The sequence below is a fragment of the Stegostoma tigrinum genome, chromosome 33 (assembly GCF_030684315.1).
Source record: "Stegostoma tigrinum isolate sSteTig4 chromosome 33, sSteTig4.hap1, whole genome shotgun sequence".
In the NCBI taxonomy this organism is placed as follows: domain Eukaryota; kingdom Metazoa; phylum Chordata; class Chondrichthyes; order Orectolobiformes; family Stegostomatidae; genus Stegostoma; species Stegostoma tigrinum.
Window position 1 is genome coordinate 18,244,692 of NC_081386.1, and position 12,307 is coordinate 18,256,998.

The 12,307-nt window shown below is 35.9% G+C and overlaps 1 protein-coding gene and 1 long non-coding RNA gene across 6 annotated transcripts in view; one reads left to right on the plus strand and one right to left on the minus strand.

Annotated features, from left to right (window-relative positions):
- Window positions 1–10,858, plus strand: part of LOC125467301 (uncharacterized) — a 53,776-nt gene extending 42,918 nt beyond the window's left edge. For both annotated transcript variants that reach the window (XR_009442876.1, XR_009442877.1), the window contains one exon: window positions 10,607–10,858. This is a non-coding gene — a long non-coding RNA (uncharacterized LOC125467301). The remainder of the gene's footprint in view (window positions 1–10,606) is intronic.
- The window catches only part of cops2 (COP9 signalosome subunit 2), a 31,637-nt gene that overhangs the window by 17,610 nt on the left and 1,720 nt on the right, over window positions 1–12,307 (minus strand). Inside the window, exons 2-5 of one of the 4 annotated variants that reach the window (XM_059639162.1) lie at window positions 9,683–9,796; window positions 4,734–4,811; window positions 4,316–4,441; window positions 635–718 (exon numbers count right to left, since the gene is read on the minus strand). In XM_059639162.1, the coding sequence (XP_059495145.1) occupies window positions 635–718; window positions 4,316–4,441; window positions 4,734–4,811; window positions 9,683–9,796 (402 nt within the window). Of the gene's footprint in view, window positions 1–634; window positions 725–4,315; window positions 4,442–4,733; window positions 4,812–9,682; window positions 9,797–12,307 lie in introns of all 4 variants that reach the window. The other 3 variants (XM_048562959.2, XM_048562958.2, XM_048562960.2) reach the window with 3 other exon arrangements.

The following is a 12,307-nucleotide window of genomic DNA, read 5'->3' on the forward strand; positions in this document are numbered from 1 at the left end:
AGTTACATTTCAGAGATAGTAGGAGCTGCCGATGCTGAAGAATCTGAGATAGCACGGTGTGAAGCAGGATGAACACAGCGGGCCAAGCAGCACCAGAGGAGCAGGAAAGCTTGACGTTTCGGGTCGGGACCCTTCTTCAGAAAAAGAAGGGTCCTGACCCGAAACATCAAGCTTTCTTGCTCCTCTGATGCCGCTTGGCCCGCTGTGTTCATCCAGCTTCACACCGTGTTATCACAGTTACATTTCAATTTATTTAATGCATCCCCATCAAACACCACACATTATTCTCATGGAAGTTTCTTCTTGTGTATATCTTGTTGATATAACTTCCTTTTTCACACTATTTCTGTAGCACAACAAGTCTAAGTGTCTTGAATCACTAGAGGCTTATTTGGCCATGCAAAACATGGAAGTTATCATGGCATAACAGTCTAGAAACTGCTAAAAACGTGCTTGCTCACTTGCTATTTCCATACGTCTGTGCCTATAGCTTGCGATCCAGGTATATAATGAAGATTAACATAGCTCTGATTTACTTAATCCCTCCACCATGGGCAAGAAAAAGCAAACAGCAATCATGTTAGGTTTTGGTCCGTATTTTTGTCTCCTGACATTATGCAAATCTTTTTCTGACCTTGGATTCAGCTTCCCCTCCAAAGCAAGCTTTCAGGTCCGTTTCTGCGATTTCCCCGTTGCTACCCTGCCTCTTCATCGACTTCTGCTGCTTGAACAAGGTAGATCAACAGGTTCCGGAGAGGGCAGGTAAAGGAGAAAAAAAAGGGAAGGGGAAGGAGGAGATAGAAATAAAAATGTGAAAAGGACAGAAAGATGTTAAAATGGGAAGAAAAAGTAACATGACAAAACAGAAAAAGTTTTTAAAAAAGGTTCAGAAAAGGAAGACATCACAAAAAAAAGTTCAGAAAAAAAACAAATGCAAATAAAATATAATAAGTAGGTAAAACAAAATTGAAAGAGTAATAATAAGACTGGAGAAGAACATTAAACTCTCCTAGAATGCTTCCTTCCTCTACACACTTTTTCCTATTCCTATTTTGGAGACAATGCTGCTGAGTTGCAATGAAAAATTGCTGGTACTCTTATCACAGCAATTAATAACACAGAGTTTTAGCTGGGGAAAGTGCAAAGAAAATATAAAAGTAATGAACATTTATGGTTTTAAGACCAAAATGTCACAGTCACACAATGCATAGAACATAAACGCAGGTTAAAATTTCTCCATTCTAACTCTATAATGAGCCCTAAAATACATCACAGTAACATTACCTTGCCCTACATTATTGCACACAAACCTAAGTATGTGTAGTAAAGAAAACAGCTGAATGTAGAATGAGGAACTGAAGATAAGGCAAAGAACCAACAGTGGAACATTGTGGACAAGCAATTATTTTGTTTTCACAGGCTTTTTTGAGGCATCATGAAGAATAAATTACAGATATGCCAGCCCTGCAGAAGCATCCAGTGTTATCTGAGAGTTCAAATACTGATCACCACTACTGATAGTTAATTTTCAGGAAGAGGGAAAGGGCTATGGAAACAGTGGAGAGCATTATGATTTGTGTGTTTTACTGGCACCGATCATTTGTATTGGACTGTTATATTCCATGATTTTACAATATTAACTGATCTACTGCTTAGGAAATTGTAAACTATCACCATTTCTGCATTGTTTCTGTTTGTTTCACAACATATAGGAGAAGGACTCTGAGAAAACATTTGGAATTTAAAAAAATAACCAGAAGCTGGTATAGAGAACTGAAATCAAGTTATTTAGACTCAGCAGTAGAATTCTTAGTTCTCACTCAAGGTTTGCAGGTTTGAGCCTCAATTGAGGACTAGAGTAGCTAATTCAGGTTGAAAATTCAGTGCAATTTTTGAGGTCTGCTTTTACAGACAAGACATTTAAAGGAACCCAACCTGCTCTTTCAGGTGGATGTACAAGATACCAAGACACTATTCAGAAAGCAGCACAGGTGTTGTCCTGATGTCCTGGACAATATTTATCTCTCCATATTTGTTTTATTTCTCAGCAGGGCTGGCAGCATCCATGGAGAGGAAGCAGTTAACACTTCAGAACACAGTTCTTCAGTAGTGTCACTGGACTTGAAAAGTGGACTGTTTTCTCTCCACAGTTACTGCTGGACCCGCTGAATTTTTGTAGCTATTTCTGAGCAACAGCTATGTACCTATTGCACTTCTGAGATATAACAGAATGAAAAACCAGAACTACACTCAAACTCAAAGATCACGGAGTATGAATGTCCTTCTTCGAAAGACTATTTCTGTTGACTTTCAAGTTAAAACATCATAGGAAAAAGGACAAGTTCCAAAAGGCACTAGAACATTCAGCATTGTAAATAGTAAGTTTTAAAAGAGAGAAAAGATCACAGAAAAGTTGGTATTTGCTGACAAGCTGGAGTGCTTGATTAATCCATGCAGATTAAAACAAACATAACCGGTCACACATGAAGCCCACAAAATTGAAAGCATACTAAAAGTAAGACATAAAATGAACACTAAGTATACATGTACATCAGATACATTTATGGTATTTGGACAATTTATCTACTAACATTCTGTTTTAAAAGCACGTGAAAATCAAATGTACATTCCTGGTTTTGCAAGAATGCTTGGCATATCATTTTGCAGCTGCCAAAATTGTCTCCAAAACCTCAACCTCAAATAGATGCTCTTTATGACGGGGAAATGTTGGCAGGCTATTCAAAAGTGGAAAAAACATCACAGGTGACCCTGAAAAGATATGTACATCTTATTAGCAGATGTCATTGTATAGCAATCAAGATGAGAAATCCTGGAAAATCCCTGAATGCGATTGTACTGCTGTGAAAATAAAATCTGAAATGCGCTAGGGACTCAGTTTAAGTTAAACCTGTTAATTATAATCCTAAAAAAAACCTGTAAAATTAGGTTTAAAAAGTTGTTGGAAAACACAAGTTGCATTCCATATTTGCATGGGGGCCAGGTTCTTCTTTTCCCTATTCTGACGATGCGTATGCGTATATATACAGGTGGCTGAACAAAGCTCTACAGAGGACTAAATAAATCAATATATGTAGCCTTACACTGTCAAGGCAGGTGCAAGTGTAGGTTGCTGTAAAAACTTTACCGATTACAAACAAATTATCTTTTAACTTTTCAAAGTACAAAATAGCTTGTTTCAGATTTCGCTAAAAAGTACATTATGTAGCAAATGAAAAATACTTATGCAACACATGTCTCTGTTTCGTGATGCAGTGGTCAAAATTTTACGTAAGGCTTCATCCAATTAATACTGTACAAATGTACATCTTTACAGTTGATAACACTTGATGACATTTGCTCTGTTGTGCTCTTAGACTACTTGTCTGACAACCATCTCAGATGAGCTACAAATTTTGCCAACTAAATAGCACAATACAGGGCTCATTGGCTTTAGAGATTGTGTTAGACTCCATAGTCTTTTGAGCAATTCCATCCTCTTTCCCTCTATTGATGAAACTTGGCTTCTAGTTTCCCAAAGCTTCCAATTTAAACTTTTCACCATCATGTTAAAATCCTCATGGCCTTTCTCTTCCCACATCTACAAACTTCATCAATCCTACAACTTTAATAACTCTACATTTTCTCCCTATCTAACCTTTTTTAGCATTGCTGACTCCTTTCAATCAAACATTAGTGACTCTCCCTTCAATCTTCTGTGTCCTAACCTCTCCACTTCATACTCCTGCTTTAACACCCACTTGTTTGTCATTCCTCTACTGACACCTCCTAATACAGCCTTCTTTGGACGGGTAATTTTATTTTTTGTCCAATTATACTTTTGTGTAGTGACTTGGGCCTTTTTACTTCCTTTGGACAAAATGTGCTTTATAGTCCTAATTACTGAATTCAGGATCTAATTTATTGATTTTGTAGCTTATGTAGATTGTGGTAAACATATATGGGGAATCTTTTAAATATTTTCTCCTTGTCTCAAATAACTTCACATTATGGCCATTCCCCATTTACCATTGTCCAGTTGTAAGAAGTGATGCAAAAGTGACTCCCAGTCTTACAGACCCAATGTATAAAGGTGCGAAGTGCATTCAAGAATGTTGATGCATTCATCGCTTGAAAGGAGAATCAACTGGATATTTTCATTTAACTTTTGAATATTAACATATTTAAATTCAGCTGATTTTTCACAATTTCTTCCACAACTGTGGCAGAACATCACTTAAATGAACAATTATGAAAAAACAAGTTAAATGTCAATAACCAATAGTAAAATTTTAGCAGATCAGCTTCAAATGCATACCTGTTTAGAAGTAGATATATAATCAAGGATGGAATTGATGGATTTTTCTGAATAATTCCTTGTGACTGCACTCCGAATGTATGTTAGCAGCTGCTTATATCGGTTCATCATTTCTGGATAATTACCCTATAGAATAATGCTCAATTATCTTCAATTGGTGACTTTAATTGGACATTACTCTCAGAAACACCATGTAATCTTTTCAGAATTTGACAGTCAAATACATACAAAGAAACAAGTAATCCAAAGAAGTACATTAAGCATAAAAGTGTCAGAATGTTTATTCTATGATTTCATTTGAAACAAAGGCAATTTAATGAATGTATTGTTTGTTTAACACTTTCATATTAAAACAAAAATCATTTTAAATACAATTCGCATGATAAAATGTAACATTATGATCATTTGGTGTTCTTACCAACTTAAAGTTAATTTTAATCATCTGTTTGAGCGCTTTAAATCCCCACTCTCCCTTTTCACCTTCCAGTTCCAATACCTGTGGGAAAAGTAATCTGAATATTTCTATTGCAAACATGTGTCAAAAACAGCTACTTACTTCTCAAACTCATTTTGCAATGCTCACACTTCAAAATTAACTGAACAAGAGAAATGCATTATTTTGGAAGGTAGGCTGATTTCATCCATTACAGACCCGAATGCTCAAAAATATTTAGGAACTCGTACACTGAAGTGCAAGATTTGCACAATGCAATTATGAAGAACTAAGCTTTTGCCTGTACAATACGTTGAATATATTACTTTATTGTAATCCCCATTCAGTTAGACTGTGCATGAACACGCTGTATGGGTTTAGGTTTGGTATGAAGCAACTGTGGCTCTGCATTGATATTAAACTCTTATAAAGCAAATCAACTGTCACTGCCCTGATGACACTCATGCAAAGTAGTGAGGGGCTCCCTCCACTTCAGTTCAAGTCCCCCACCTATGTATAGGTCCCAGCTGCTTTGCACCATTACTGTTTAGCACCAATATAACACTTTTTAGTGCTGTACCTCATAACGCCTCAATCTAGACAATAGTGATACATTCCAGACAATTTTGCTATTCAACAATCATAATTGTTTAATGCAAGTTAAACATTGGGATGTATTTTCTAAGAAAGACAGTAATTTGTGTGTTTCTTTGTATTTTGGCAATGTGGTTTAAACTATTTGAGGCAAATGGAACTTTCAGTTATGAAAGGTATTGAAGTTAAGTAGATAGCATTTCTGATACAGCAGATGATCATCAACATATGGGGAGGTTTATGTGAATTATCTATTCACCCTCATAATTTCATGTCAGAAAAGAACAAAGACAAATTTTAAAAATTGGAGTATGAAATAACCTTTCTACACTTAAAATTACACAAGTTATCCAATCTTAACCAGTTACAACATGGTGCTAAGAAAACAGCTTATAATCCTAAATTATCAACCATTTTGAAAATGTAAACACTAAATAAGACTTCATCCAGAGACTCAAATCTAATCAGGTACCATTTAATTTAATACGTGACTTCTCAATTAATTTCAGGAAAATTGCTGACTGCAAGGAAAAATTCATTAACAATGGGGAGGTGGTGGTATGGTGGTAATATCATCAGGCTAGTCATCCTTGGACTCTGTATCCTGTGGGGATACAGAGTCAAATTAATGCTCCCTCTAATAATTTCTTCTGCTGCAGGCCTTTGTGCGACAGCACCTTCTGGATGCGGAAGCCAATGTTGGTTGACATGCATGGAATGTTTGACCAAGATTGATTGCTAGTTCAATTATGATGATGGGAGATGGAATTAAAAGCTAGCCTCAATAATGGCAACAACAACTATCACTGATTGTTATAAAAATCCCATGTGGTTGACTAACAATCTTTCGAGAAAGGAATCTTCCATCTCTACCTCATCTAGCCTGCATGTGAGTCAAGACACACAACAAATGTGGTTGACTCTGAAACTGCCCCCTGAAATGACCGAATAAGCATCTCATTTCAATGGTTAATTAGGGATTAGGCAACAAATGTTGATCTTGCCAGCAACACCAATATCCCAAGAAAAACCTTTACAAAATTATGAAAGAAAAAGAATTAAGAAATCAGAAGAAACAGCAATTATGTTTGTTAAATAAAATTTCCATTTTTTAAAAATCAAATTCTTGGATCGGAAGACAACTGTGAATTAACTGTGAAAGACTTCCACAATGCTAACAGCCTGCATCATTAACGGCATTTCCTCAAATTAGACCATAAATAAATCCAGCACAAAGATCAAACTGGGTGATCAAAAATTACAAGTCACAAATTACAGTGAGAAAGAAAGCAAACAAGGATAATAAAATGATCCCAAATAAATTACAAAATTATTGCCCAGATTGTGGTCAGTGTAGAAATCCAACATGATTTTACACTTGCCATTACTTATATGGGGTAAAATGCCATCCAGCAACAATCACATCAATCAGACGGACTGAAGATAACCCCAGATTAAAAAGCATGGAATATAATTCACTTATTAATTTTAATTTCCAAGAATCAAAGTCAAAATTGGGACCTACAGATGGGATTAAGTGGATCCTAAAATATTATAAATAAAGTTTAAATACAAAATTTTTAAAACATTGTAAGAGAATGACAGTCCACTTTTGTAAATTTAGTTTTTCAGTGCTAAAGAGATTTTTCAGCAATAACAATGACACACAAGGCTGCTAAAAATTCAATCAGAATCCACTGAACAAGTTTAATCTTTTCAATTTTTTTAAAACCACACATGTTTAAAAAGTACATTACAATCACTTTGTGGAACAGGATATCACCACTAGTAACTACTAAATTTCCATGCAGATGCCAGCAGTTGCTGTCTAATTTATGCAGTAATGGAAGCAAATGTCAACAGTTTTACCATCACTAAAACCACAAATTCTGGATCAACGTTTTGGACTGTTTTTTGCATCATTGTCAACCATTAACTGGATTGGCACTGTTAACAAGTATAAATTAAAAATAGCAAAATAAATAAATATGGACTGACCTGTTTGTCATTTTCTGGTATATACTAATTTCCCGAATTAGGTCAAAACACAGTATAATGCCAACTTGCATTTTTTAAGTGTATTCCTTGGAGGAAACCATTGATTGGAGAATAGAAGTGGTAAGGCCACATGGGAAGGAGATATGACAATCATGACAAGGACTGAGAAAGACTGCAGTTGGACATAGACAGGCCAGCTATTTTTATGCTATAAAATGAAATAGTACATTTTCAAGCAAAGATTAAAAAAAAGGAAATAAGCACCAAATAATATCAGATTTGCAGGTTATTACAAATGTTCCCTGCACAAACAGAAAAGGATATTTCAAAAAGGCAAATAGAATACTTGACTTTGTACTGGAGACGCCTTACTCAATGAAGGAGATAAATGCAAACAAAAAGATTCAATTGTAATTGAGAAGGATGTTGTTAAGAGTTGAGAAGTTAGGATTTTATTTAATGGTGGGAAAAATACTGAAGAATGACCCACTGGAGGTGTTCCAGGTTAGGATGGGTTGCAATAAACTATTAAAGAATATGAACACAGGACAGGTAAATGGTAACATAAGGACACAAAAGATAATCACAGAAATAAAAAGAAAATTATCAAAAATCTGACTAAGTGTGGAATTATTTGTCATAAACAGTCGTTGAAGCAGAGTTCATGAATACCTTTGCAGATTGTTGTTTGATAAAAAGAAATACCAATGAACATATACTCCTAGGAGTTTAGAAGATCGAGAGGTGATCTCACTGAAATATACTGATTCTGAACAGGCTTGACAGGGTAGATGCTTACAGATCTTTCCCCACATGGAGGAGATTTGAACGAGGAGGATGTTTCAAAGTAAAGGGTCACTCATTTAAGACGGAAGCAAATAGGAGTTTATTTTTTTTAAAAATTCTGTAATCTAGGTTAGTGGAAGCTCGCATTGATACATTTTTGATCCATTAGGGACTAGAGTATTATGGGAAACAGGCTTGAAATTTTAAAAATTGGTGCAGACTAGGCCTTGTCCTTCGAGCCTGTCCTGCCACTTGTTATGATCGTAACTGATCATCCAACTGAACAGTTTATTCCTGTTTTTCACCTATACCCTTTGATCCATCTAGACCCAAGTGCTACATCTAACTCTATCTTGAAATTATACAATATTTTGCCCTTGACTGCTTTCTGTGGTAACAAATTCCATAGGCTCACCACTGTCTGGGTGAAAAGAATTCTCATCTCAGTCCTAAATGGTTTACCCTAAATCCATAAACAGTGAATAAAAACTGAAAGGGCTGCAGATGCTGTAAATCAGGAGCAAAAATAGAAGTTGCTGGAAAAGCTCAGCAGGTCTGGCAGCATCCGTGAAGAAAAAACAAACAATCGGAGTTAACGTTTTGGATCTGGTGTCCCTTCCTCAGAACCTTCTTCTGAGATGCTGCCAGACCTGCTGAGCTTTACTAGCAATTTCTGTTTTTGTTCCTTAGAACCCATGGTTCTAGATTCAGAGTCATCAGGTACATCCTTCCTGCATTTACCTGTCTTGTCTTGTTTTATAATTTTATAGATTTCTATGAGAACCCCATTATTCTGAACTTCAGCAAATATAATTCTAATCAATTAATCTCTCCTCATACGTCAATCCTGCCATCGCAGGAATCAACGCGGTCTCCGATGCATCTCCTCACACGCACTGACGGAATTCTGGCTATAATCAGATCTATTACTGTATGGTGGAGCAAGTTTAAGAAGAAAATAATTTTATCTTCCTATTCCTTATGATTTTATTATTTTTACTAGGAAGTGTGTGAAAGATTGGGTTATTTTTCAATACTGAATCATTTTGACTTCATTTAACAAATACCAAATTAAGTTATATTTTGTTAAACTAAGGCTGGTTATAACAATTTTCAGTAAAGAAAAATGCCAAAAGGTCAAAGGTTAATAGGGTTTATGGTTGTTTTCATGACTCAGTTTAGTGTAAATGTAGGCTAACACGTGAGAATGCTCTCAAAAGACAAATGACGTCTAAAATGGTGTGCTACTTAAGCATGTAACAGGTCACCTGGAGAACAAAGCCGACTGTACGGTCTTTGGAAAATAAATTTATGAATTATCAAGTTATCAAGATTAGGATTACATCTGGTGACTCATCTAACAAACAAACAGCATAGATTTGATGTCCCAATAACATATTTTTGTGCTATAACATGTCATGAGTCTAGGTTAAGAGAACTAGATTGCCTCAGTAGATACATTGAGAAAACTACCCTTGTAGAGAATGTTCAGAAAAGATATTAACAAAATATTATTTAATCACATGTATTCCACTAGATAAAATGTAATATAGAACCTTTTGGAAGCTGCTCAGCGCTGCTTTAGGATCATCCTCCTTCAAAGCTTTGGAATTGTAGTACTGATTTTCCAAATCCACATTCGGCTCAGAGTTACTGTCTTCAGAATACTCCTGTTCATTAAAACAAAAGACAGATGGTAGAACCAAAAGCTGAAAAACTTAGTGTTGCAGCAATGTGAAATTATCATTCAGTATGCTTATGTTTCAACTGTATGGCTTGTGCTATAGTAGATCATACCTTAGCAGAAAATTTAAAATAACAAATTTGATTTCTGAGTATACATAAAAATAGCCTGTGCAAGTTGACTTCAGGGACACAAATAGGAATGGAGCATCATATTAACGACAGTAGCTCAGACAAGGGGACCACAGAATCACACCACATTAATGATTATATCGTCACTAATAAATTCAACATCTTCACAATGTCCATCTATTAAATGTTTATTGATGATTTAGCAGCTGTAATTAGATTAGATTAGATTCCCTACAGTGTGGAAACAGGCCCTTTGGCCCAACAAGTCCATACTGCCCTTTGGAGCATCCCACTCAGACCCATGCCCCTATAACCCACACACCCCTGAACACTACAGGCAATTTAGCATAGCCAATCCACCTAATCTGCACAGCTTTGGACTGTGGGAAGATCCTCACATTTTATGTCACAAAGTGTAAAGTAAATCCAGGTTAAAATGAAAGCCCAATTAAAAGCAGCAGGCATGAGTTGGGGCAAGATTAGCTGGATTCTTCTTTGGAAAAAAAAAGAACAGATTTGATAAGCCAAATGGTCCTCTTCCAAGCTGTATTATTCTATCCTTAGATTAACTCTCAAAGCATAACTGATAAATATGCTTGTCCCTATACACTTCTCCAAGTATTGTAAATTGCTGGTTCAGTAAAATGATCCTTATTGCCTTTCAGAACACCTTGAAGACTACAATAAAGCAAAAAAAATGGCAGATGTGGGAGACCTGAAACAAAAACAGAAATTGCTGGAGAAAATAATCAAATCTAAAAGCATCCATGTCAAGAAAGCAGAGTTAACATTTCAAGTCCAGTAATTCTTCATTAAAACAGTTCATAAGTTCTGAAGAAGAATCACAGGACTCGAAAAATTAATCTTGCAGATTAGTTTTACATGACATTCAGTTAGAAATAGCTACCAGTATTGTCACTGACATTTTGGAATTTAAAATGGTTGTATTAAGGTTCCATCGATGTCTACCGGAATCATGAAAATCATTTGTAATAAAAAGTTAGATTATATCCTTCAAACTTGAGTTGTGTCCGGACAGCATTTTGAACCATGTAACACTGAATAGAATTTGAATGATTACATGACTGTCCTTGTGGCTGCAGTGCTGGAAACAATTTAAAGGCAGCAATTCACCATTTTGGACAATACGTTCAGCGTATTCATCCCAAAACCAAATAACAAAAAACTGGAAATAGTACTGCCTCTGGTTCAAATACAGTCAGACCCATATTATATTTACGCAAGACAAATAGAAAAGGATGGGCTGAATCATCCTAACATAATCTGTAAATTTTTTCCAAAATCAATTTCTTGACTTTATGGCACTTTATTGAAAGCAAATTAAAATGAAATTGCAACAAGTTCAATAGAAATAACCCAAAAGTCCAAGTTTGGCGAAACTGCTGACCATCTCCACCAGAAAAACTGGAAATCCAACAGAAGGATTTTGTGACAAACCAAATTTCCATACTGATAACTCTGGATTAACTCATGCATACTTGGTCATATGATTGCTCCAACCAAGTGCAGCAGAGTTAGACAACATCAGAAAACAAAATTATGGACAAGGCGGCAATGATGTCTGCAAAATGATCTTGGTCACGCACTGAAAAAGTTTACACCAAGACTTTATTACTGTGGCTGTTACACAGGACTGCTTTACCATGTTTTCCCAGATCACTCTAACATTTAAAAAGAAAGTGTGTAGTGGCAGAAAGCAAAGAATATGTAACAGCTCTGGGCTACGCAAAAATGCAAGATGCTGTTAAACTGATGCTCATGACTGGAGAGTTCAGAAGTCCATAGTTTTGCAATTATCAAGACACTAGCCACATTGTATGAGGTTAACAAAGCCACCTGGATGACCCTGAGTACTGCTCAGATGTGATACAGAAAATAGACAAAACATAACTAAGAAAAAAAAAGGAAAATCATTCTTGAAGAGTCCAATGAATGCCTATTCACTCACACGTTTCCCTAGCTGAAGCCACAATGGTGTGGACATGCTCTGGGATTACACCATTGCAGCACAGAAATATAGAAAAACTTGGTTGAAAGCAATGAACAAATGGCAATCTTGTGCAAAGACAGTAAGCTAAGAAAGAAAAGATTTCTCTTGCACTAATTCTCGTTGTTTTTCAATGTCTTTTACGTTCAAAGTCAGGTCATCGTAAGGTGTAAACGATTTTTAAAAAATGAAATGATTTTTCATGTATTTACTACGTCACTGTTTTAATTTCCTTTATTTTGAAACACAAACAATTTAAGACTCAAAGGGCTGAAAGGCCTTTCTGTGCTGGGTTGCATTGGGACTTCCTCACCCACCCTGAAGTAATGCTTAAAACTCGTGAATTGCCCCCCCTGCA